The sequence below is a fragment of the Sus scrofa genome, chromosome 4, assembly GCF_000003025.6.
Source record: "Sus scrofa isolate TJ Tabasco breed Duroc chromosome 4, Sscrofa11.1, whole genome shotgun sequence".
NCBI classification, from domain to species: Eukaryota; Metazoa; Chordata; class Mammalia; order Artiodactyla; family Suidae; genus Sus; species Sus scrofa.
Genome location: NC_010446.5, coordinates 9,661,654 through 9,689,549, shown reverse-complemented (window position 1 = coordinate 9,689,549; position 27,896 = coordinate 9,661,654). Strand labels below are relative to the sequence as shown.

Genomic DNA, 27,896 nt, shown 5'->3' with positions numbered 1-27,896 from the left:
GCCCAAAGAGCCTCTTCTTGAATTTCATGCATAAAAATAATGAATCTGTCTTATAATTTTTTTTTCTTGGTTTTTGGTTTCCCCACAGCCTATGGCGTTCCCAGGCCAGGGATCAGATCTGAGCCATAGTTGTGATCTAAGCTGCAGCTGCCGCAACGGCAGACCCTTTATCCACTGTGCCCAGCTGGGAATCGAACCTGCTTGTGTCCCAGGGCTCCCAAGACACTGCTGATCCTGTTGTGCCACAGTGGGAACGCCTGACGTACAGTTTCATATTGATTTATATACACTATCTTGCTGGAGGCAAACACGATGCTGAAAAGAAAGATAATGACCCACAAAAGGATGAGCACCTCGGACGGAGAGTGAAGTGGTTCAGGTGGCCAAGTCGGAGGTAACAGGGCTGTGGGATGAGTTCTGGTGAACTTTTCACTATGTTCAAGCTGTCACTTGTTCTTACCTCTGTGTATTATTTTTTTTCTCCTTCCATCAACTTAAAAGAAAATTGAGAGAGGGTGGAAGAAGGTCCCTTCACTGTGTTAGACAATTACATCATAGTGACAACCCAGACACTGAACGCGAAGAATGGGAAAAGGAGAGAAGCCTTACAGGTATGATAAGGCCGTCATTTTTATTTATTTTTTATTTTTTATTTTTTTATTTTTTTGGGTCTTTTTGCCATTTCCTGGGCCGCTCCCACGGCATATGGAGGTTCCCAGGTCAGGAGTTGAATTGGAGCTACAGCTGCTGGCCTACACCAGAGCCACAGCAACGCGGGATCCTAGCCGAGTCTGCGACCTACACCACAGGTCACGGCAACGCCGGATCATTAACCCACTGAGCAAGGGCAGGGACCGAACCGGCAACCTCATGGTTCCTAGTCAGATTCATTAACCACTGAGCCACCACGGGAACTCCCAAGGCCGTCCTTTTTAGTGTCTCCAATATTTCATGAACATTAAATAAAAGGTTGAGCTTTCCAGACAGCTTATCCACAGTTGCAGTTCTGGTTGCCATAGAGCACCAAGAACAGTGGATACATTATTAATGTGGCAGCGGTGTCTGAATCGGCAGAGATCCCACGGAAAGAGTGACCTGCCAGTCTGGCAACTGCTTTGTTTCGCGGAGGAACACAGTGTATATCCTGGGAGATACTCGTGTTTATTGCAGAAGACGATTTCTTAAAGTTTCTTTTCTAAATTATTATATACGGATGTTCAGGGCACAACAATAAGTCTATCATGAGGTTCCGTAATGGTTTTAGAGATTTTCCATTTGACTTAGAAATGTCCTAATTCTGAGGTCTCTGAAGTCCATGTAGGCTCTGGAAATTCAGTAGTTTCCTTTGTGCCCCTGGCAATAACATATGGCAGAAGGAAAGGAGTTTTGTCAGTCTGCATCCTACCTGTCTGCCTCATCCATTTATCCCACAGACCTGGCTTTGCCCACCAGGTCTGATGATTGGATCAGATGAAGAAAACGTTGCATTTTTGAAGCTACTTTCTTTAGAATTTCTCAAACCACTGTGGCACAAAGCTTAAAATAACAAGAGTGTATCTGTAGAGCTAACTTTAAAAAAAGAGCCCAGTGTGGTAGAACTAATACATCGATTAGCATCCATTGAGCATAGGAGTCCTATGAGTAAAGAAACATGTTGAACATAAAATATGTTCATCTATGACCAATTTTCAACCCGTTCCTGCTGTTTCAATTTGAAAATTACTTTCAGAGGCAAAGACATGCATGAATTTTTAACACATGAATAATTTTAACAGGAGCAATGAAAGCTAATTTTATTTTGGAGAAACATATTATGTGAGGCCAAAGCTATTTTTTTTTTTGGCCTTTTTAGGGCCACACCTGTGGCATATGGAGGTTCCCAGGCTAGGGGGTCGAATCAGAGCTGCAGCTGCTGACCTACGCCACAGCCACAGCAACGCCAGATCCAAGCTGCATCTGCGAACTACACCGCAGCTCAAGGCAACACCGGCTCCTTAACCCACTGAGCAAGGCCAGGGATCGAACCCGTGTCCTCATGGACTAGTCAGATTCGTTTCTGCTGAACCACAACGGGAACTCCTAAAGCTATTTTTTAAAAATCCTTATAACATCCACCCAATTGGGATGTCCAAGAAACTCCTTTATTTTAACCTCTTCAGACTGGAACTCATGGCCTCCACCTTGGACCAACCTGCTCTCCTTTTACTGCTTCTCTATCCTGGGACAGGTACAATGCTCCATAGCATTTACTATGTTCATTCATCTCTTTTGAAAATCAGGGGCAGGTATTAGGAACTACACACGGACGAGAGTCTTCTCTGAGCGTCCTATAATTTGAATTGCCGTGCAGTGAAAAATTTATTTGAAATAGCTCTTTGCAGTTTGAAAAAAGGAGAGCAAAGATGGGTGGGTTCATGGTTTTCAGAAACCGTGGCCTTGTTCACAAGCACAGATGTCAGTGAAAAGTGTCAGAAAATCACTTTACGACTGGAATCATTTTATTTCTTGTGGGAACAATTAATCGAGTGTGGAAGATAAGGCCAACTCACTTTGACCCGTGAGCCTAACACAACTGTCTTAGACTCTGGAATCCTACAACACAGACTTTGAGAGAACACTTGGAACTCAGGATGTGTTTGGGGGGAAAAAGCTCCCAGTCATTCAGAGACCGGCTAGGTGACAACCAAGGCTCGTGACCTTGCCAAGTGGTACCTGTCTTTGGTTTTCCGTCTCCAGGCGCAGCCTGGCCTCCACACACCTCCGCGTCTCCAGGAAGGCTTGGCGCTGGGCCCGGTCGGACAGGTAACTGATGAAGATTCCAGCTGTGTTCATACACATGAATAACACTGCCTGGGCTGCAACCTAAAACAGAATTACAAACACAGCCTGGTCAGGAGGGTAAAACAAGCGCTGTTTGGACGCAAAGAGAAGTGCCAATAAAAAATTTCCAATGTGGATTTCCCACGGTGGCACGGTGGGTTAATGATCCGGCTTGTCTGTGTGGCATTGTCAGATCAATCCCCTGCCCAGTGCAGTGGGTTAGGATCCAATGTTGCTGCAGCTGTGGCGTAGGTCACAGCTGGGGATCGGATTCGATCCCTGGCCTGGGAACTTCCATATGCCGCAGGTGCGGCTGAAAAAGGAAATAAAATTTCCAAGGTACGTCTTAAGGTAGTAATCCGAATGTTTAGTAGCAGTTTAATAGAACCACGCCTTTCTTCTGGGTGTCGGGTCAACTCACTCCCTTTGCCCTCCTTCAGCCAGTCTATCCAATTCAAAGCTTCTCCCTCCCCAAGTGTGGATTTCAACTCAGGTGGGAAATACCTTACTCCATCTCACCTCCTCCTACACCAGCTAAAGGTTTAGCCTTTTAAGAGGTTGGGGAAGCAGATGAAAAGCAGAGAAAGAGATTAATAAAGACAGGGAAGGTATCAGTTGAGTGGCATTTATTGTGTTTTGACTTTGGTACCCAGGTCCTCTTGTAGCATCTAAGTCCTGATGGACCTAACTCAAGAGACGACATCACACCTGTCTAGGGCTTTCCATCTCCACTGCCCTTACCCACCTCCTAGGCACCAAACTCTCCTGGCTGGACTTTGAAGTTAAACTTTGCACTTTCACATTTGCCCCCTTCCAAACTTTTCTCTAGCGAAGAAAACCAGACAGATCCTAGGAGGGAGTCAACATTTGGAAGAAAGAGACAGCATATTGCGGGTGTCTTGACTTTTACGGCTTTAGCTTGAGGACAGGTAATATTCAGTACAGTGTGGGGTAGAAAAACCCCAATAGAAAATCCAGGTGGCCTGAAGAAGCAAAGAAAAGAGTTCAGAACAACTATAGCTGATGGAAAGTGAGGGGAAAAGTCCCCAGAGAAGAGATCCAGTGAGGGGGAACGTTAAATTCCTATGTAAACTCTGCCTCGAACCACACATGCACAGGGCAAACAGCAAGTGATAGAGTTAATGGAAAAAGAATTGAACTAAGACTTGAACTGGATTTCAAAAACCAAAAACTGTCACTTGATTCCAATCAAGTTAATCACTTTTTATTTTTTTAATCACTTTTTAAAACACAATACAACAAAACAAAACAAAACAAATCACAATTTCCAGAAAAATGAAAGCGAATCCAGAGTCTTGACTACACAGCACTCACAATGTCCTGAACACAGTACAGAATTATGTGACCTGGGAATATACAGGGAAATGTGACCTATTCTGAAGAGAAAAGATAATCAGCGGAGACCTATTCTGATCAGACCCAGGGGTGGAATAAACAAAGCGAAAGTCATAGCAGCTTTTACAACTTTGCTCAGTGACACAGAGGTAAATAAACTAGTAATTAATACAAAGATAGGATACATCAGCAGAGAACCAGAAACCACATACACAAAATGGAAATTCCAGAACTGCAAAACACACTACCTGAAATTAAAGTTTTACTGCATGATGATAACAGTAGAATTTAGATGACAGAAGAAAAGATTCAATACACTTTGTAATAATCTGTAAAGAAGTCAGAGAAAGATGTTATGTATAAGGAACTTACCCTCAAATTATGATAATGATTTTCGGTTAGATAAAAAGAAATGCATTCCTAAAATATACCAATATAAAAGTTTACAAAGCAAAATAGAGTAAAGCTGATTTGCTGTGTAAGTATATAGCAAAGAGAATTTAAGGAAAGGTATCATTAGAGATAAATAGGGTCACTCTATAATTATAAAAGGTTTAATTCATCAGCAGGATATAAAATTATGACCATGGACACATTAACAGTATTCTCAAAACATACTATTCAGTGAGTTCTCTTATGGTGCAGTGGGTTAAGTATCTAGTGTTGTCACTATAGCAGCCCAGGTCACTGCTGTGGCGTGGGTTCCATCCCTGGCCAGGGAACTTCCACACTTCTTGCGCACAGCCAACACACACACACACACCACACACACACCACACACGATGTGATATAAGTCTATGGATTTACTTACAGACCTATCATTATCAAGGTCTATTTTAACCCCATTTTCAGCAGTTTTAATAGACCAAGATTTTTAAAAAATCAGCAAAGACAGAAACAACCTGAATCGTTTATACAATTAACAACCTTGAAATGGAAGACGATATGCGACTTTAATAGTACACATATTGAATCTTGTAAAATACGATTTTATGATAAGGTCTGAAGTTAGCCTCAGCAAATTTCAAAGAACTGCTGTCATGGAACTAGAGTCAATGACTACAATGAAATCAAGGTGCAAAGCAACTGAAAAAGCTAAGTAAAGGAACACCATGCATTTATAAATTTAAAGCATATCTAAATAACTCATATATCATAACGGAAAATGTGTAGCGGTAAAAGAATAATGAAAATACTACTAAAAACACCCCTTCGTGGTCCTCACTGAGGACTACATATTAATAAACGCTTCATTAGAAAAAGAAGAAAGGTTGAAAATGAATGTGCTAGCCATTTAACTTAAGGGCTTAGCAAAAATTAGCCAAAATTTAAAAATTAGACAAATTCAAAGTATGTAGAAGAGAAAAATAAAAAAAGGAGCAGAAATTAATGAAGTAAAAATCATTGGAGTTCCCTGTTATCTCTGTGGGTTAAGGATCTGCTGTGGCTCTGATTACTGCTGTGGTGCAGGTTTGCTCTCTGGCCTGGAAACTTCCACATGCTGCAGGCATGGCCAAACAACACCAACAACAGCAGCAAGAACAACAGCAAAACCCCAAATATCCAATGAAGAGGATCAATAATGTCAAACGTCTGTTTTCTTAAAACACTAATAAATCAATAACGCTCCTTACCAGCTTAATTTAAAAAAATGGTTCAAACAAGCAATATGAAGAAGAGGAAAGGAAAATTTAAATATACTGCAGAAATTAACAGATAATAAAAATATGAAGTTTAATGCTAATGAAAATCAGAAATGGAATTGATGTATTTCTTAAAACATATCTTTATAAAAAATGACCCAAGATGAAAAGAGAAAAACTGAATAAATGCTGTTATAATTAAAAATCTTTCCAGGAGTTCCCGTCATGGCGCAGTGGTTAACGAACCCAACTAGGAACCATGAGGTTGCAGGTTCGGTCCCTGGCCTTGCTCAGTGGGTTAAGGATCCGGCGTTGCCGTGAGCTGTGGTGTAGGTTGCAGACGCGGCTCGGATCCCGCGTTGCTGTGGCTCTGGCGTAGGCTGGTGGCTACAGCTCCGATTCAACCCCTGGCCTGGGAACCTCCATATGCCGCGGGAACGGCCCAAAGAAATAGCAAAAAGACAAAAAAAAAGAAAAAAAAAACTTTCCACAAGGAAAGCAACAGGCCCAGATGGCTTCCTCAAAGCATTCTACAAACACCTGGGGGAGAAATAACTGAAGTATTTCATAATCTCTTCCAGAGGGTACCAAAATAGAGACCCTGACTCAGGTTATAAGGCTAACATCATCCTGATACCAGAAGCAATATCGTTGGTGTATAAAGGTAAATAACAGATAGATCTTGCTCAGAAACATGGAGGAAAATTCCTCCATGTAATACCACGAAATCAAATCCATCAGTACATAGAAAAAATCCAATTTGACTACATCAAATTTATCCCAGGAATCCAAGGATAGTTTAACATTGTCAAATCAACTAATGTATTTCACCACATTTACAGCTGTTAAAAAACAAGTAATCATCCCATTGAGATGAAACAGCATTGATGAAATTCAATATTCCTTTATTAAGAAAACGAAAAGCAGAGATTAGAAGTAAACTTTCTTAATCACGATGCAGAACAGCTACAGAAACAAAAACAAGAACACCTAAAATGAACGTCTTACTCAATGATAAAGGTAAGAAGGAAATTGACCAGGATGCCAATTATCTCCAAGTGGGTTCAACGTCATTCTCAAATTCTAGTCCTCTCAGTAAGACAAAGACAAAAAGAAAATAAAGATGACAAAACTTGGAAAGGAAGCAACACACTTTCATTTTTGCACATGATTATCTGTGTGGGGTATCCCAAAGTCTCTACAGAAAAATTACTAGGATTAATAAGAATTTAGCAAAAATGCTGTCTATAAAGTCAAAATTAAATATTACTTCCATTTCTTTTTTAAAAAAATTATAGTTGATTTACAGCATTGTATCAGTTTCTCCTCCACAGTAAAGTGAGCCAGCCATACATATATATACATTTTTCTCTCACATTATCGTCCATCATGCTTTATCCCAAGAGACTGGATAAAGTTCCCTGTGCTATTCAGTAGGCCCTCATTGCTTATTCATCCTAAATGCAATCGTAATTTCATTTCCAATGCACCCACAACAAAAAGATAGAAAATGGACTTGACGGAGAGAAGAACTGAATTTAATTTAAAACAATCAAATAAGATCCACATCGAAGGAGGATACTGTACCCCATCCTATACTCCAAGGTGAAAGAACTGCTAAAGGAAAGATCTCAAAATCTTGGTAGGTATTTTTAACTCCCAGTGGAATTCAAGAGATTCTAAAGTTTATATAGAAGGTCAAAGAGTCAAGAATACATAAGATATTCTTAAAGGAAAATAAAATGGGAGACTTGCAGTTCCAGGTATAGACACTTATCGGAATACGGAGTAATGAAGATGCCGTGGTATTTATATGGGGGTACACAAATTGACCAGTGGATGGGAACAGAGAGCCCAGAAACATAAACACACAAGCTTGATAACTGTGCGTTGTAGTTCTGAGGAGAAGAGAGGGACTTTTCAACAAAGGGTGTTAGAACAATCTGTTAGTCTCTTAGAAAATTACGTAAAAATAAGTCCCTGCCTAATCCAATACACAGAAATACAGGTGGATTAACGTCTTAGATATGAAAGGAAAAAAATATGAAATTTTGGTGTTTGTTTTTGGCTGCACCCACGGCATCAGGAAGTTCTCCAGAGGGATCAAACCCTCGCCACAATTTCAACCTGCACCACAGCAGTGACAATGCTGGATCTTTACCACTCCGCACCACACAGGAATGTGAAACTTTAGAAGACAGTCTAGGAGGATAATTTTACCACCTTGATAGATTTTTTAAAAATAAAACACAATGAATACAATGCATAAAAATAGATGAATACATTTGCCAAAATGAAAAATTCAGCATTTCTATTCAGTGAAAGCATGCATAAAAATGGGAAAAATAGCTATTCACCATCTAAGAAAAGCTATCTGCAACATTTATAACCAGCAAAAATCAATTTTCTGCTTATATGAAGAACACATATCAACCTATGAGAAAAATAAAAACAATCCCGTAGAACACAAGGACAAAAGATAAGCAAACATTCAAGACAAAAGAATATCAATATGATCTGGACAAAACTCTACTTAAAAGAGACACATGCACCCGCATGTTCATTGCAGCACTATTCACAATAGCCAGGACATGGAAACAACCCAAATGTCCATCAACAGATGATTGGATTCGGAAGATGTGGTATATATACACAATGGAATACTACTCAGCCATAAAAAAGAATGACATAATGCCATTTGCAGCAACATGGATGGAACTAGAGACTCTCATCCTGAGTGAAATGATTCAGAAAGACAAAGACAAATACCATATGATATCACTTATAACTGGAATCTAATATCCAGCACAAATGAATATCTCCACAGAAAAGAAAATCGTGGACTTGGAGAATAGACTTGTGGCTGCCTGACGGGAGAGGGAGGGAGTGGGAGGGATCGGAGCTTGGGGTTATCAGATATAACTTAGAATAGATTTACAAGGAGATCCTGCTGAGTAGCATTGAGAACTATGTCTAGATACTCATATTGCAATGGAACAAAGGGTGGGGAAAAAAATTTATACATGTAAGAGTAACTTGATCCCCATGCTGTACAGTGGGAAAAATTTAAAAAATTTAAAAAATTAAAAAAAGGAATATCAATATGAAAATAAATGCAATAATCTAGGAACTGTAAGTTAAAATCCACACTCATTTCACATCTACTGGTTGGTTCCAAAACAAACAAACAGAACCATGGTGGGACATCATCAAACTGGCAAGGGTACTACTGGCAATGTGAATTGATGTTGCTACTTAGACTTTGCACATTAATGTATAATTTGCACATCCCTGGAACTGCAGGAGAAGGCCCAGGAGACATGTGCAAGAATGTTAAGAATGGCATTTTCTATAAGGAGTTGAAACTGGAATGAGATCCTGCTGTATAGCACAGGGAACTATATCTAGTCACTTGTGATGGAGCGTGACGGAGGATAATGTGAGAAAAAGAATGTGTGTGTGTTTGTGTGTGTGTGTGTGTCTGGCTCACTTGGCTGTACAGTAGAAAATTGGCAGAACACTGTAAAGCAACTATAATGGAACAAATAAAAACCATTAAAAAAAAAAAAAGCATAAGGAGTCAAAATCTGGAAGAAGTACACTCAAGCAGGTGAGCCTAGCATTTGGGGCTTCTTTCTTCCTAGAGGCATCTGTAGACTCCAATGGAGGTGACGGAGAGTCTCAGAGCAGAGTGGAATCTTCAAGACTCAGGAGTCAGAGGAACAAAAGCTAAGGAGAGGCATAGGTGGGATGCTGGAGGAGAACCGTGTCCAAAACCACCACTTGTCTATGGTTGATCCTTGGTTAATTAAGTGACGTCACAAATATCTTTATTGCTGCACGTTAGGATGAAATAAAATCTGAAACACCTAAACTGTTCAATTAATTACTGCCTTGGTAAAGTAAATTTTATAAGGAGGTGCTATTCCGCTGTAACAGCTACAGATTTGTGGTTCCGTGAAGAGGGTAGAAACACTCCATCTCAGATGGGTTCTGTTACGGAGTCCCTCCAGCCTCCAGCTCTCTCTAGATCCCTGTGAGCCCCATCTGTAAGCCAGCTCTGCCCCAAAGCTGACATGCTTAAAACAGGTTGGGAGTTGTGGTGCAGTGGTAACGATCAACTAGGCATGAGGTGGGTTCGGTTGTGTCAGTGGGTTAATGATCGGCGTGGTGAGCTGTGGTGGTGCAGACGCGGCTCGGATGCGTTGCTGTGGCTCTGGCGTAGGGTGGCTACAGCTCCGATCAACCTAGCTGGAACTCATATGCCGGAGCGCCAAAATAGCAACAAAACAACAAAAAAAAAAAAAAAAAAAAAAAAAAAAAACAGGTATTGATCAACGCTTTATTTTTCTACCCTTACACATCTGTACACTGCCATTGAGACGTCTTCCTATCCCTTTACTATTAAATAATTTATCCACTCAAAATTATTTATGGAGCAAGTTCTATGCATCAGGTATAGCTTTATGTGTGGACAGTGTGCACAGCAGAGCAAGTCCAGCTCTCATTCTGGTGGCGGGAGATAGGCAATAAACAAATAAAGCAAAGAATATTTAATACATGGTGGTGGGGGGGTGATAAATGCTAAGGAGAAAAATATAGTGGCGTAAGGATAGAAAGTGATGGAATAAGGGTGGGATGGCTCATTTATAGGGAGTTCAGAGAAGGTCTCTCATAAGCTATTTGAGCAAAGACGTGAACGAAATAAGGGGGTGAGTCATGGGGTAGCTGGGAAGAGCAGTTCAGGCAGAGGCAGGAGAAAGTGCAAAAGCAGGAGGAACAAGAAGCCCCCTCAAGCCTGGCTTGAAGCCCACCATGGCTGGAGCTGAGACGGGTGCAGGAGGGCGTAGGCATTTTATTTTTTTATTTTTATTTTTTCAACACCCTGAGGCATATGGAGTTCCCAGGCCAGGGGTCAGATCTGAGCTGCAGTTGTGACCTACGCCTCAGCCATGGCAATGGGGGATCCTTACCCCACTGTGCCAGGCTGGGGATGGAACCTACATCCCAGCGCTCCAGAGACGCCGCCGATCCCACTGCACCACAGTGGGAACTCCAGGGTGAAGACACTTTTAGGAGACGACTTTTGAGAGGTAGCAAAGGCCCAGATTGCCTTTGTCTTGCACGTAAGAATACTGGCCCTTCTCTCTGCGGGCCAGAAAGGCACAGGAGGCACCCGCCTTCCATGTCTTAAGGGTCAGGTGCTGGCCGCTGTGAAGAGAACAGTCTATAGGGGGCAGGATGGAGTCAGGGAGAAAAGCTAGAGGGCCCTTAGAAAAATCCCACTGTAGGGAGATCGGGGTCTTGGACCAGGGCGGCCACTGTGCAGCTGCTAAGATTGGGCTGGACCCTGAATATCTTTCAAAGGTGGGGACAAGATTCACTGATAAAATTTTGTGTAGATGATGAGAAAAAGAGACTGGAGACCAGGGCAACCTCCAGAAAATTAATCCCTCTGACTGCACATGTGAATCACCTGGGGGGTTAAAAAGATGCAGACTCTCCTCCCCACCTTACCCCCTCCTCAGACCTACTAAGTAAAAATATCCAGGGATGAAGCCTGGGGAGCCTTTATTTTTAGAAAGTTTTGGAAGTCCTCTGCTGCAGTGGCTCCAAAGGCTGCCCTGGGGAATCCTGCTTCATGAAAATGGTCTCAGGATCACAGGAAACCCTACCTTTTGACCTCCTTTTTGTAGGTCCATCAGCCTTACTAAATTCTGAACTCACACACGGCAGAGACCCTGCCTACGGCATCTCAGCTCTTAGCACAGGGCCTGGCATTGCAAAACCCAACTAACACTTGTCGAATCTAATTAACTTGACCGAGTCACATGAGAGAATCCCAACTCCCCATCTCTTCTTTAAATTTTTTAAATTAAAAATTTTTTTTTCAGGATTTTTATTTTCTCCATTATAGCTGGTTTACAGTGTTCTGTCAAATTTCTACTGTTCAGCAAAGGGACCCAGTCACACGTACAAATATATACATTCTTTTCCTCACATTATCCTCCATCATGTGCCATCACAAGGGACCACAACTCCCCATCTCTTTGGTGCCGTCTTGTGATGCCTGAGAAGAGGGCAGCTGTCCCTCTGATGGGCGAAGCCCTGCACAAATTTATCCAGGACCAGCTGAATCCCTCCGCCTCTTCCCCTGCCTCCTCCTCCAAGCCCGGAGTTGGAAGTTTCTCTCTGTGGGCCAGGCTGCCTCCTTTCTCCCTGGGGCTGCGGCCATAGTTGGAGGCACTGCTGTTGGAGGCCGTGGAGTTCAGAGGTGGGAAAGGCTTGAAGAGTCAGCTCCTCTTTTGATGCAGGCTTTGCATTTTTGTCACTGCAGCAAGATCCTGTGCTGTTCCTTTGCCAACCGGCCAGCCTGGGGTGGGAGAGAGGACAAGTCCCTGGGGGCCTCCCCTCCCCTTTGCACTCAGAGTGTGCGCTGCAGGAACACGCACCACATTTTCTCTGCAGCTCACTTTGTACAGGGAACGTTTCCACAGTCTGTGGTCCAAGCTGTTGAAGGCTAGAAGAGGCTGCTTTATTAAGAACGGGGAAAGACTCTCCTCCCATTATTTCTGGGTCTCCAGAAGCATCCACTCAAGAGCTATTGTGTGTATGGAAAGATTAGCTCTGGGGAATCTGTCCTTGGAGATAGTTTTATTTTTTAAATTTAGAAAGGAAATAAAGAAAAGAAGTGTTTCAATCCAATAATGATGGATTTGCATTTGAGCATTTGCCAGTATTTTAATGGAAACCAGGAATTTGAAAGGTAATACCATTATGCTGAATTGTGTTTACATAACATGTTGAAAACTCTTTTCTTAAGGAGTTGGACCCCGATTTGTCTTTTGGACTCATGTTTCATCGTAAATTTTGGAGGATGTTCAAATTGAAATTGGGAGACGAAACAAGAGAAAGCATAACTTCTTAAAGTTCATGTCAAGTGCAGGGCAACCTACTAAGTGATTTCCACATGTGTTCTTCAATCATCTCAGTGGGGAGGGACTATTAGGATGTCCACATGAGGTAGCTGAAGTTCAGAGAGGCTAAGTAACTTGACTGAGGTTAAACAGCTCTCAGAGTGTGAGGGCAGGGATTTGAACACAGGAAGTCTGACTTGGTAAGATCCAGCAAAAGCTGGCCAGGACCTGAAAGAGACCTTTGCTATTCAGAGCAAGTGGAGCCCCATCAGGAGAAAAGGCTGTAACTGAAAGCATTAGGAAGGTTGCATATTTTGCCAGCACGCGATGGGTATATAGGAAAGATGCAGATAAAGCACTTGCATCTGTAGGTAAATGAATCCAGCTGGAGTGTTTGGTGTCATCCTCTTGCAGATGGCTAGCATTTATTGAGCACGTAATATATGCCAGGAGTCATTCTAAGTGCGTGGCATAAGTTAATCCACTTAGTCCTCACAATAGCAGGTATTATGAAGATGGGCATTGTATAGAGGGCAGCTGAAGTTCAAAGTGTAACCACTTGCTGAAGGTAACAAATGGAGCCAGTGAGAGAGATGGGGTTTGAACCCTGGTCATCGGAGCCAGAGCCTGAACTTAGAACTACTGTGCTCTCCACCCTCATCTCTGAGCCCCAAAGCATCATCTAATAATCTTCCAACACACTAGTCTCCCTTTCAGGGTCTGCTTCTCGGAGGATCCACCCCATAATACCCAGAAGGTTTCATAACCTTTACTAATGGTGTCCGCCTCCAGTGTTTGTTGAATGAATAAATTTACTGAGTGAGTGTTTTAATTAATGAGTATAATTAGTTTGTACCATCCAGACCATTATATGGATGATGCTGATGGCTGTCTCATAGGCAGTTTCCTCCTTTCTTCAGTAGTTTTATAAATAATTATTGATGGAGTTCCCACTGTGGCACAGTGGGTTAAGACTCTAACTGTAGCGGCTCGGGTTGCTGTGGGGTAAGGATCCAGTATTGCAGTTGTGGCGTAGGTTGCAGCTGTGTCTCAGATTCAACCTCTGGACCAGGAACTTCCATATGGGTGGGTGTGGCCATAAAAAAATTATTGAGCCCCAAGAATGACCTAGGCAGTATTTAGATTCCCACGGCAAATAAGACAACTGTAAGTCCCTTCCCTATGGGATATTTCATGGGGACCTTAATTTAGATCAAGTAGTTTAGGGAAAACTTCTCTGCGATGGATTTTTTTTTTTTTTTAATGGATACACCTGAGACATAAGGAAGGTTTTAGGCTAGAGTTTGAACTGGAGCTGCAGCTGCAGGCCTACACTACAGCCACAGCAACGCTGGATCTGAGACACATCTGCAACCTGCACTGCAGCAACACCGAATCCTTAACCCACGGAGCGAGGCCAGGGATGGAACCTGAATCCTCACTGACACTGTGTTGGGTTCTCAACCCACTGAGCCATGATGGGAACTCCTGGGATGGAATATTTAAGGGCAATGAAGAATAAAGAGGAGTTGGCCAATAAAAGAGGCAGAGGGAAAGCCGGGAGGGTGACCCCACTGTAGGTGGGTATTCGGGGTAGGGGGAGCAGAAAGGGTGAGGGCTTCTTGTTGAAGCTCTAATCTTGTTTCCGATGGAGCCACTTCTAGATCACGGTGAAAACCACTACGTGCTCCATAGAAGAGGATTTTTCTACCTATATGTCTCTGCCCTGAGAGTCCCTCTCTCCTTTGATTTGCACAGACTAGAACTTTCCTCATCAGCCTCCTTCACCATCTCATCCTTCTTCTTGCTACACAGCAGATGGCTGTGTCAAGGAGGTGGTGGCAGCAGTTCCCAGGGAAGTTTTTGGTGTGAGCATGAAGGATGTGTCGTGTGATGTGATGGTTACTATGGCAATTTTCATTGGGTAATTGGGTTTGAAGAAACATTTTGATTCATCATTAGTTGCTGAGCTAAAAATAGCACTTCACCAAGAGCTTGTTTTCTCTTAAAATGCATCTGTTGTTCTGATAAAGTACAGTATGCACCAAAAATTGGAGCGTTTTCTTAAGTCACCTAAATCTTGAGCTTAACTCCTGCGAAGAAGCCCATATGATCATCTGCTTGACTTTACTAAAAAAGTGTGTTTATTGTTACAAAGCGTGTCATGTTGACTTATGAGAGATGAAAAAAATAAGTTTATTACATCCAAGTTGAGTAGTCCCATTCATAAAGGAGGTTACTGTACAGGGGATAATTTTAAAAAGTTTCTCAGCTGTATAGTTTCACAGGGTGGGAGATAAGTGTCTTCCAGTGTTGGTTTTCTCAGATGAGTACAGAGAATAGAGTGGTTGGAAACTAACAATCTATCTAAGGACAAACATTGGGCAGCGTCTGTAGTGTGGGATAAACATTGGCTAATCTGTTCACAAGGGCTTGGCTTACCCTTACTTTTCCAAGTTTACTCATTTAATGTTTGAACCAAATAAAATGTTCTTCCAACACTTAAGTACATGGCGGTTATGAGTAAGTGTTTTGGTCTACAAGGCTGAAGTATATACCTTGTGACACATTAGGTAATAAAAATATAATGGAAGCCAGGAACATAAGATGTCTTGAGCCTTTGGTGACTCATACCTCACACCATCCTGTTTGCCTTTTTTTTTTTTTTTTTTTTTGAGCGAATATACTTATTCTATGTTTGGATCTTAATTCTGCCACGGAACACAGCTAAGCCTATCTTGCCAGCTTTAAAAAGTGGGACGATTAATTTTCCAGGATAGCCCCAAGGTAAAAAGAGGTCATGTATGGACAAGCCCCACCATGGTGTCTGCTCTTCTAACCCAGGAGCACAAAGGTCTGCTCCTGGGACTTGAATACCCACTCCGTCTTTTACTAGTTGTGGGCAAATGAAGGCTTTTACTTAAGCCCTCTAAGCCTCAGGCTCCTCATATGTTGAATGGGGATAATAATGACACCTACTTCATAGGTTGTTGTGATGGAGAGAGATACCTGCATGGAACCCTTGGCACAGGATGAATGTTCCATACATGTCAGGTGTTACTACTGATAATAATTTCTTCCCTTTTCTCATCTAGACCTTTATTTTTGTTCCTTGTTCCTTTATTTATTTATTTTTTCTTTTTTAGATGCACCCGTGGCATATGGAACTTCCCAGGCCATGTCTTGAATCTGAGCCAGAGTTGTGACCTATGCCATAGCTGCAGCAATGCTGGATCTTTAACCCACGGCAAGGCGGTGGGGACGACCCTGGGCTTCTGCAGAGATAAGCCAGATCATTAACCCACTGTACCACAGGGGAAACTCCAAGACCTTAATTTCTTTGCATGAGAGGTTATGGCCATGCTTATTTCTTTTGGACACCATAGCTATTCTGACAATGTCATTTATTTTGCAAACTGGGGTACTTTTCAGAGGGAAAGGAAGCAGGTGCAAATCTGGCGTCCTGGGCACACCATGGTGTCTGGTCATCCTAACTGTGACACCTACTCCTGGGTTAGGCACAGGCCAATTATGGAAATCTTCAAGCTCTAGTCCTGGGAAATTGCTTAATACAGAGCATTCTCTTCAGTGCAGTAAGTGCAGGCGCAGCTCTAGGATCTGGGATAAGTCAGACAGCACAAGAGACCAAATCCCTTTCTCAGTCTACAGGGACACAGTCAAGAAACCAAGAAGCACAAAATTAGAGCATTTCCCATGCACTGGTAAAAAGGGCTATGGAGAAAAAGAAAGCTGATTAAGAGAGGAAAGGAATGAGAGGAGAAAAGAGCTCCACTGGGCAGGAAAAGTACCTCTGATAAAGTGACACTTGAGCAGACACCACCCTCTCCAAAAGAGGTGAGCAAACCATGCAGGTATTCAAAGGAATAACTGGAGTTTATATATACACATTCTGTTATCAACAAACATTCCTAGCAATTGCCTTAAAAAATGCAAAAGGTGAAAATACAGGATGATAGACAAGATATAAGCTAAGCAATTTTACAGAGGCTTTAAAAACCCATTTCAGATATGCCTAATTGTCTTCTCTTTAATTTTGGTTATTTGATCTTTAAATAATTCATAACATAGAGCTTCACTGAGCTGTCACCATTATAAAAATAATAGCCAGTTGATTAAGTATCTCCTAGATGTGTGGTGCGCAACCAAAACGTCTTTATTCTTTACCCTAACGGGTCAGTTCGGGGGTTACGCCACCTGCTTTTCAGATGAGAGACTGGGGCTCCGAGAGGTGAAACCCCTTGTCTGTGTGCACAGAAAAGGAAGAGCAGGGGGGGCTGGGCCTGACATGCAGATCCAGGTCTGCAGACTCCAAATGTCGGGTCTCTTTTCTGAAGGCTTTGGCTGTCGTCTTAACACCTAGATAAGAAGCCTGTGTCCATCTGAGAATAAGGGCAAACATCCAGACCCCGTTAAGGATGGGAATCCATTCCTTCCTTCATCATTCAGTAAGTATTTCCTGAGGACCTACTCCGTGCCAGGCACCAGACTTTAGGGATCCAGAGAGGAAAACGGACATCTTTGTCTGTGTGCCTGCCTTGCAGGCAGAGGCAAACAATATAATTAAGTAAATTATGTGCCCTGGGAAAAGGTAAAAAGGGTGCCCTATTTTTCCTTTTTCCTTTTTCTTTTTGGCCACACCCGTGGCACGTGGAAGGTCCTGGGATCGAACCCATGCCACAGCAGTGACCCACGCTGCTGTAATGACAATGCTGGATCCTTAACCTGCTGAGCCACAGGAGAACTCCAAAAGTGTGTTTTTAAAATGGAGCAACATAATAAGGAGAGGACTGTAGGGTGGGGGTTGGGTGGGGGTGCCCTGTGGGAGAGAGGTTACACATTTCAATGACAACCTCAGGGTCGATGCCCTCATTGAGAAGGTGGCTTTCCTGCCAGAACTGGAAGGCGGAGGGTGAGGGAGTCATGGGTAAAGGACATTCCAGGCAGAGGGAAGGCCGGGAGGGTAGGCTCAAAGCATTGCCAGGAGAGTTGAGGCTGGAGCAGAGTGAACATGGGAGAGAGTAGTAGGACCCGGGGGGCAGAAGGTGGTGGGTAAGGCTGGGGACGTGTGGACCACTTGAGGGACACCAGGTCAACCAGCATGAAATGGGGAGCCATGCTGGTTTGGAGCAGAGGAGGGGCTGAGTTGATGACACATTCAGTCCAGGAGTTTTCCTCTGAAAAGCCATCGGTCCATTCGCTAGAACTGGCAGAATAGAAAATGGTGTTCCTGGAGTTCCCAATGTGGCTCAGTGGGTTAAGGACCTGACTAGTATCCATGAGGATGCGGGTTCCATCCCTGGCCTCATGCAGTAGGTTAAGGATCCGGCGTTGCCCCAAGCTGTGGCTTGGGTCAAAGATGTAGCTCTGATTCGACCCCTAGCCTGGGAACTTCCATCTGCTACGGGTTCTATCCCTGGCCTCATGCAATAGGTTAAGGATCCAGCATTGCCACAAGCTGTGGCTTGGGTCAAAGATGCGGCTCTGATTTGACCCCTAGCCTGGGAACTTCCATCTGCTACAGGTGCGGCCCTAAAAGAAAAGAACACGACCTCCTGAAGTTCTTGCTGTGCAGCAGCACTGGCAGCGTCTCCATCCCAGACGCTGCAGAAAGGACTCCTGCCTTGATTAGAAGGGGACTTTGGTGTTGTGAACCCTCCCTCAAACTGGGAATGCCCGTGCAGTCCACCTAGATTACTGAGAGCATTCGGATTGGGATTCCTTGTTCCCACCCCAAGTCCTCCTGTAGATGAATTGCCTTGACTTTTGAATATAAGTAGGAAATATGTTTGCATCATCTCTCTTCAGGGGCTGGGATGAAAAACCCTGGGAAACCAGGAAGCAGCAGGAGCTGGAAAAGCTGCCCATCTCCAGAGGCCTTTGGGGGCAGCTGCCAGAGGGCACTGCTCTCACTTGAGACCACTGGCAAATCTGACCCCACTAAGCCAATTAGCAATCACAGCCTATTAATAATTAACTTCCTTCACTTGTCAGTGTTTTAGAAATGGGGACAGAGAAATATGCCATGTAAGGGGGAAAAAAAAAAATCCCACTAGGAGAGAAACAGCCCAGGATGGTAGCCTACCCGGTATCTGGGTATTCAGAAATCTTTCAGGGACAAGCTTCCAAGACTGAAAAGCAGCAGGGCTAGTAATCTGCCCTCTGTAACCAAGTTATTATGCCATCTGGTACTTTAAATAGCAGAAAACTTTAAAATATAAATTGTACTACAAACGCCGAGTATATTTTTTGGTATGAGTGCTCTGAGTGAGTGGATCATTTGGAATAAGTGTTCGTTCAAGGGAAAGAAGTGGGCTTTGAAATACATGTTCTCTTTCAATATTTAATCAAAATAGTGATTCAACAAGTTCCGATACTGTCTCCTTTAGGTATTATTATTTTTTAAAGGTCAAAGAGAACACTCGAAGAAAGAGAGGCAGGGTTTTTTTTTTTTTTTTTTTTTTTTTTGGTAAAATACACCATCTTGGAGAAATGATGTTTGTATTAAACATATTCTTTCAGCCTTCCATCAAATGACTTGGAAGTAGCAGTTAAAAATATCAAAGGCATACACCTTCATTCATTGCGCTATTTTGTAGTGTCTTGGTCTGAGCCACCTTCCAATTGTTTAACCTTGGCCCTGTGACTCCCCCCAGGAGCTCTGTTCATTTATTCAATAATTAATTGAAAAGTATCAGTTATGTGATGGGCACTATTCTAGGGGCTGGAGATACGGCAATAAACTAAAGAACCAAGGTCTCTGCCCTCACATAGCTTCCACTGCAAACTGCATAACAATAGGTAACATATGTGACCTAAATACTTACTGTCCGAAGACTGTATCCACATCACCTCTGTTAATCCTGACTCTTCCCTTATAAGACACGTACCGTAACTATCCCCATTCGACAGATGAGGGAACCAAGGCTTAAACAGGCTGAATAACTTGCCACGTCACAACCTGATTGGTGGCGTCAGGATTTAAACCCAAGCGCTCTAGTTCCAGTCCCTCTGTTCTCACTTTCTCAATCATTTTGCCAAAACACTTTCTTCTATTTGAGAGGAAATATACAAGTGTACCTTTCCTGAAAATTAAAATGTAGCGTGGGCCATATATATGGGTATCTCACCTTCTGGCCATGGAGGTCTCCCCACTCTGCTATTTTATCAGTATCTCTAAACCTTATCTTTGAATTCCCAGGTCAACTGCCACAGTGAAATTTTCCTCCCCGTCCCCAGTCAGAATTAATGACACCTTTCTTCTGGCTCAAAATACTACAGAAATGTCAGGGACCCTTGTGGAGATGAGAAGAGGGAGGAGCAAGAGAGTGATGGTGGTGGTGATGGAAGTGATGGTAACGCTGGGATCAGTGAACTTGATGACCTGAGATACCTTAGGCTGTACCGGCCTCTTGCAACACAAAAATATGGCAGCTGCCAACATCATGTCAATGACAAACAGTATTTGCAATGAGTAGGATGTCACATAAGGCAAAGGCGAAGAGCTTCTTGGGATGGAGTGAGTTCCTGGTCATTGGGATACTTAAGCAGAAGTGGTATAAAGAAAATTTTTTTTTGGCCACACCTGTGGCAGGGATTAAACCTGAGCTAAAGCTGTGACAATGTCAAATCCTTAACTGCTAGGCCACCAGGGATGTCTCAAATTTAATAGAAAATGTATAAATTAAGCATATGCATCTATATCCTACTTTCTTTGAATGTTTGTTACTCTTCCCAGACTCATTCCCCAAACTCAGAGGACAAATGATGCCAGTATGACTCAAAAAATCCTCCCCAGCAGTATGTAAATTTCCCTTTGATCTACCTATTTGTCTATGTATCTAGTTAGCTAGCCATCCAATTCGGTATTTGTGTCAGTTTCCTCTTCCTAAAGTCAATAGATCTTGTTTACTTGATAACTCAAACTTATTGAGATCCATCATAGGAAATAAGCAATAAGATAAGAGTAATTAAGCTTCGTAAGACTGGCGTTTGCCTCTTTAATGATACCGTCTATTTAAAGACTGTGGAAGTCACAGGCATTTTTACTAGAACATGGACTATTAAAAGAAAGGCATCACTCTGGCATAATGGTTTTGGTAGGACCACTGGCGTTGCAATTTGGCAAATTCGTTAGGTCATCTTCCCTCGGTATGATTCCCATTTACCTGCTGGTACTAAAAATATTTTATCTGCCATTTTTAGCCTTCTCCAAATTTGAGCCTAGGAAGAAAGAGGTGAGAAGCTTGGCAGAAGCACTAACCTGAACCCTGGTCCAACCCCAAACGATCTTGCCCTCTTGGACATTAAAATTTACTGCAATACATCCTTTAGAGAGGCCAGAACTACTATCTGGCCCTGAAGAGCAGCTCTGGGGATTCCCATTGATTTATTCATTCTTACATGAATATTTATCAAACATGGGATGGTGAGAGTACTCAGGTGTGCGAGTAAACCCGACTCATTTCCTATTTCATCACACCTATTCTCTGGTGGAAAACCAAGCATGGAATAAATACTTCCACTGTGCGAGAGCACACACACAGTGTGGAATATGTTATCTAAGAAAAGTATGGGGGCATTTCAAATGTGATTAAGTTGTGACCTAAGACAGGGAAGAGAAAGCCTCCCTGAAATACATTTTTTGAGCTGAGAATGAAGGGAAAGCTTCTCAGGAAAAGGAGGAACAGAATCTCAGACAGCTCAGAGGCAGAAAGATACATGGGTCTTTCAAGGGTCAGTCAAGTCATTGTGACTTCAGGAGCGAGAGTGAGATGAAGAATGGTATTATCTGAGACAGACCGAGGCTAGAACTAAAAAGTGGGTCCCCAAAGGGAACTCTGCCTTTGCCTTAAGAGCAATGGGAAGCTGCTGACATTTACCCAAGAACTTTAAGCAGTCATTACAAGGGAAACTCTGCCTTGGTGACACGTGGGCAGTAGACTGGACAGTCAACTGGAAAGAGTCGAGAGTCCAGGGAGGTGGCTTTGATTCAATGAGGAACAGTGTCTCCTGCACTGATACGAAAGGGGCAGAGATAAAGTGGGCAGATGTGAGCATATTCAGGAGGCAATTGTGAGCATATTCAGGAATTTGCAAGTAGATGGGCCATGGGAACCGAGAGATGGAGAGGTGACAGGGTTGCCTAGGGTTTTCTGGCTTGGGCAACTGCAAGGACGGGCTAGGGAGCTGCTGGGAGATGATCAGTGAGATTGAGGTCCAGGAGGAGGACAAGGTTAGGGGGAACTGCAGGATATAAATGCCCAGCATTCCTTTATGAGACTTAGAAGGTTTTTTGAACTTCTTTTTAGAGTCCAATTATTCTACATCTAACCAATTATTTATAACATCAAGAGTCACCGAGTCATAAGCTTCAAATTAGAAGGGATCTCAAAAATCATTTAGTTCACCCTTTGCCTTTTGCCCCAGATCACTGGCGACAGGCATCTGGCTTCTGTTAAACACCTCCAGGGATGATTTTTAATCTCACAAAGCCTGGTGCAATTTCAAAGGGTTATAAATAGGAAGGCATCAGTTTCTTCCCTTGGGACATAGTCCTAAAAGGGTTCTCTAGCCCTAATTATTGCCTGGCATTTATTCTAGTGCTATAAATTATATAGTAGATGGCACAGCCTCTGATCTGGGTCTTTCTTTATGGTTCCCCAAATCTCAAGAGTGGAGCCAAAAAAAAAAAAATCACAAAATGACGGTTTGCCTTACATGATCAGATCAGCGAGTATAAGAGGAGAGCTGTAATGTTATCTTAAGAAACTGTCAATGTGTATTTACTGGACAATACACTGAGAACATAGTTTGCAGCCACCATTGATCAGAAATTGCATTTGGATGTTGGTAATGGAAGAGTAAAATAATAACGGATTAAACAAATTTGGAGTCTATTTTATGTCGTAAAAAGTTTCTAGGGATGAGCTGTTCAGGGCTAGGTTATAACATCACCACCTCAACAGTGTAATAATCTATGTTCTAGAATTCTTCTTTTTTTTTTTTTTTGTCTTTTTGTCTTTTTAGGGCCACACCCACATCATAGAGAGGTTCCCAGGCTAGGGGTCTAATCGGAGCTGTAGCTGCCGGCCTACACCACAGCCACAGCCACGCCAGATCTGAGCCGAGTCTGCAACCTACACCACAGCTCACGGCAATGCCGGATCCTTAACCCACTGATGGAGGCCAGGGATGGAACCTGTGTCCTCGTGGATGCTAGTCGGGTTCGTTAACCACTGAGCTACGAAGGGATCTCCCCAGTGTCCTAGAGTTCTTATTTCTTTTTTTAAAAAGCTTTTTTCCAGCTTTACTGAGGTATAATTGACAAATAAAATTGCATATCTTTAAGATTCACACCGTGAGATTCCGCTATATGTCTGCTTTGTGAAAGGACTACCCCATCAAGCTAACACATCCATCACCTCACACAGTTATCACCTTCTTTCCTTCTCCCGCTTCCTTCCTCCCTTCATATTAGACTTCTTATTTCCTTGTGACCCGCCATCCTACTGTGGGGCTTCCATCCTCAAAGTCTCTTCGTGGTCTAAGGTGGCTGGTGGAGGTGCCTTTACATCTGCTTACCAGGCAGAAAATGACTAAAATGGGGAGGGTGTAAAAAAAAAAAAAAGCAGACTTCCCAGATGAATCAGGCATCTTTGCAAAGCTTTCCAAAACCTTCCAGTGATGAGTGCCACGTATATATTCTTGGCTACCCAAGGCTACAAAGAAGGCACACAAGCAAGCACGCCCACACACACACACACACACACACACACACTCTCTCTCTCCATATATATATACATATATATATATATATATATATATATATATAAATAAATCTGGTCACATTACGTCCCCAAATAAAAGTCTGGTTCTATATGAAAGAAAGGACAATGCATGTCAGTAGCCACCAAGCAGCCTCTATAAGACAGTCTATGTGCAGAAACTTGCCCCAGATAGACAGGTGTGTTCTCAAGGGGCTTGACATGTCAAAGCACATGAAACAGTTTAGTGGAACTCAGGATCACGTGGGCAACTAGGTCTAGATTACGCTCAAGAACCTAGGCAGGAAAGGAAGAGATTCATTTTTGCTGTAGATAATAAGGGCTACTGGAAAATAAGGGCTTGCTCTACATATTTTCATAAACTTTGTAATGATTTTTTCCCCTTTCCTTCTGGGATGTCCATTAATCTGGCCTTGAGGAAAGAGAGAGAATGTGAAAGTATCAGATGATGAAACTTTTCTCAATTTCTTCTCTAATGGTAATTCTATGTCGGGCATGAGCAGCCATGCCCAGAAGGCCAGGGAAAGGAGCAGATGCTTCTCAAATCTTTAGAGCATCAAGGTATGAAACCCACTGCAGCTGTCCATAGAGCCATTGCAGATGGCAGTCCAGGCACTGATGGACTAACTTTCCCTCTTGCCTTCTTGCTCTGATAAGAGAAATGAGGGTAGGAAACATGCCTTATTTGCCTTTGTCTTTCTCAAGTTCATCAGATTGCAGATAGCTGATAAGCGAAAGGAACACACATTATTCCATGTGAATAAACATGGACTTCATGTCTTACTGTAGGTCTGGCCGGTCCAGGGTGGCGGTGGTGGGAGGCCACAGGAACTCATGCGTATGTGGTACCCATGACCCTTGAGTTTAAATCCCCATTTGGCCACACACAATCTGAATGGCTGCAGCCAAATTCATCTCTGATCCTCAATTTCTTCATTTTGAAACAGGGGTTGCAGTTCCACGGTGTGGATAATTCAGAAGGAACAGGATAAGTATGTGAACCATACACCACAGACCCCAACAGGGCACTGCTAAGTGTGAGTTCTGCTATTCTCCATGGCTCTCCCTTTGAGACACCTAAGTTCTCCAAGCCCAAAGACTGGGAAGGGTTTTTTTGTTTGTTTGTTTGTTTGTTTTGGTCTTTTTAGGGCCACCTGGGGCATATGGTGGTTCCCAGGCTAGGAGCTGAATCAGAAGTATAGCTGCTCGCCTACACCGCAGCCACAGCAATGCCAGATCGGAGCCACATCTTCGACCTACACCACAGCTCACGGCAACGCCGGATCCTTAACCCACTGAGGGAGGCCAGGGATGGAACCTGCATCCTCATGGTTCCTAGTCAGATTGGCTTCCGCTGCGGCAGGACGGGAACTCCAGGGAAGGAGTCTTTTAAAGAAGTGGTTCTGAGTGTTCAGTGGAAGCTTGAGGGTGCCTCAGTGGGTTGGGCAGAAGAATGGCACAGTGGCGAGAGGGGATGAATGGAAGCGCAGCACAAAGAGAAGCAGAGTGGGTCTCCCTTCACACTTTTGTTTTCATTAGTTTTAGATTTGAGTGCTTACTCTAATTTGAAAATAAAAATTTGGGAGTTCCCATCATGGCACAGCAGAAATGAATCAGACTAGGAATCATGAGGTTGCAGGTTCGATCCCTGGCCTCGCTCAGTGGGTTAAGGATCTGGTGTTGCCTTGAGCTGTGGTGTAGGTTGCAGATGCAGCTTGGATCTGGCATTGCTGTGGCTGTGGGGTAGGCCAGTGGCTACAGCTCCAATTCGACCCCTAGCCTGGGAACCTCCATATGCTGTGCGTGCAGACCTAAAAAGACAAAAAATTAAAAAAAAAAAAAAGAAAAAGTTGCTGCTCTTCTAAATCCTCTTCTGCTTATCCTATGTGTTGACAGGACCTTGATATTAACCACACTATGAGTTACTCTGCTAATTTTATTGACAGTGGATTCGTTTTGCTGTCCTTTAATGGTTGTGTAAAATATTGGGACAGGTTCAAAGTTTGAATTATGTGCATGTGCATGAGTTTGGATTGAAAAAAATAAAGTTGATTAACTAGACTTTAAAAAGATCTTTTCAAAAAGCAATAAATAAAAGGATCTTTTAAGCCTTTTTCGTACCCAGATTACCTCAAACCAAGGCATTTTGGGCAGGATATCAAGTGAAAATTTGTTTTCATCTTCCACAAATTAGGAAGGGCTTTTCATAAAGGAAGACTTTAATCTGCATAGAGACATAACAGCATTAAGTGCAAAAATGATTTCTCTTCCTTATAAGAATATTCTGGAATTTCTGTTGTGGCTCAGCAGGTTAAGAACCTGACTAATATTCATGAGGATGCGGGTTTGATCCCTGGCTTCGCTTGCTCAGTGGGTTAAGGATCTGGCATGGCCATGAGCTGTGGTGTAGGTCGCAGATGTGGCTCAGATCTGGCGTTGCTGTGGCTCTGGTGCAGGCCAGCAGCTGTGGCTCCAATTTGACCCCTAGCCTGGGAACCTCCATATACCACATGTCCATCCCTAAAAATACAGAAAGAAAGAAAGAAAGAAAGAAAGAAAGAAAGAAAGAAAGAAAGAAAGAAAGAAAGAAAGAAAGAAAGAAAGGAAAGAATGTTCAAAAGACATGGCAAAGGGGTGATTCCTAATGACTGGTATTTTTGTACACGAAAGAAACGTTGCAGTCAAGTGTAGTTTGAAGCTGAGTCGACATTCTCTCATCCTGAGGTGCAACTTTTGCCTCTAGTGGACAGTGATTGTTATTGCCAGAAATGGCAGGGGCACAGCTGTCATTTCACCCACGGTGGAGGCACCCAGCCTGTGGACTGCTGTCCTGTGATTGGCCAGTTCCAGCCCAACCTCAGAGCAAGGCAGCCTGGTCCTGGGAAGCACAAGCGTGTCACAGAAACACTACTGTTTACCCTGTGTATCAGCTCCATAGGCGTCCACGCTCATCAGCGCCTCTCATACATATCTAACACCTGCAAAGTCTTGGCAGTAAATATCTTAATATTCTCATCTCGTAACAGATGAAGCGACCACTGTAGGGCAGGATGAAGGGAGTTCTCTGAGATCCTGGGGTCTTTTCCTGGGGGCTTCAGATAAGGAAGAGGAAACCACAGAAGCCAGACTCCAAGTTGTGGGTATTCAGGCTGCACAAACGTCCAGCTCAGTCACTTCTGGGAAACACTGACATAAGATGGCTTGTTTATCACATAAAGTGGGCATCCACATTGGGTAAAAGCTATTACGGAGAGGCAATTCTGACAGGCACCCCAAAGTCACTTATTAAATATTCAAAGGAAAATGATTGTCAATTAAACATCTGAGTTACTACTCCCTTTGAAACAAATCGAATGACTAAAATCATACACAAGTTTACAACTTGTGGGATCAGTGTAATTAAGCCACTAGGAGAAATTAAATATTAAATACCATCTAATAAGTAATTCTCTCAGCATTTGCTGTATTCTTACTCATCTTTCTCTTCCTTCTCAGAGGTCACAGACCTCTGCCAGCTCTGTTTTCCCTAAGAATTGACGTTATCTGATCTTGGGAGTCAAAGAACCATGACAGCACACAAACCGTCACACTCACATTCACTATTGCTCATAGGCGCCATCGCTAAACCGTCTCCAAAATTATTTCATAGGGATAGAATTTTAGAGCTGTGAGGAATTAATTTCAAGGCCAAGACAGCTGGCGTGGTCAGCACAAAGTTGTACCATCTTGGATGCAAAATCTGAGGTCCGTCTCTGCTGTCAGGTACTCTTTCAATACAAAGTGCTGTTCCCAGCTCCACAGAGCAATCACATCGTTATAAGCATGGCTACCATTTGGAATACAAATTTTATTTGTCTTTCCCTTTATTACTTTTAACTCATTGCTTCTGAAACTAGCAGAGTTTCATTGAGATAAAATGGCCTTAAAAGGCCATCAAATTGAGGGGTGGCTTTGAAATGAGACAGATGTGGTTAAAATGCTTTATTAGCTGTCTCACCCAAGGGAATGATGTAAGCCTCTGAGCCTGGCATCCTCAGCTATAAAAAGGGCAGCAGCAATGCTGATGCCAAGAGGGTTCTTCAGGCATTTACTCAACAAGCCTCTGCGCACCAGCTTTTCCTGTGATGTGCCACTGTCCATTTCAGGAATATATGAAAGGACAGTGCCTTGCCGCAAAGAGCAGAGGGTTTAGAAAAAGCAGCAAATAAGGAAACCATAATTCCAACCTCACCTGCCACCCCCTATTATTCCTTTTGGTCTTAATTAAGAATAATTTCCTCGGAGTTCCTGTTGTGGTTCAGGGGGTTACGATCCTGACTAGTATCCACGAGGATGCAGGTTCGATCCCTGGCCTT

General features: G+C 43.0%; 1 protein-coding gene across 3 annotated transcripts in view; it reads right to left on the bottom strand.

Annotated features, from left to right (window-relative positions):
* ADCY8 (adenylate cyclase 8) overlaps positions 1 to 27,896 on the bottom strand; it is a 221,668-nt gene that overhangs the window by 177,516 nt on the left and 16,256 nt on the right. For all 3 annotated transcript variants that reach the window (XM_021088905.1, XM_021088903.1, XM_021088904.1), the window contains exon 2: positions 2,713 to 2,862. In XM_021088905.1, coding sequence (XP_020944564.1) covers positions 2,713 to 2,862 — 150 coding nt within the window. The remainder of the gene's footprint in view (positions 1 to 2,712; positions 2,863 to 27,896) is intronic.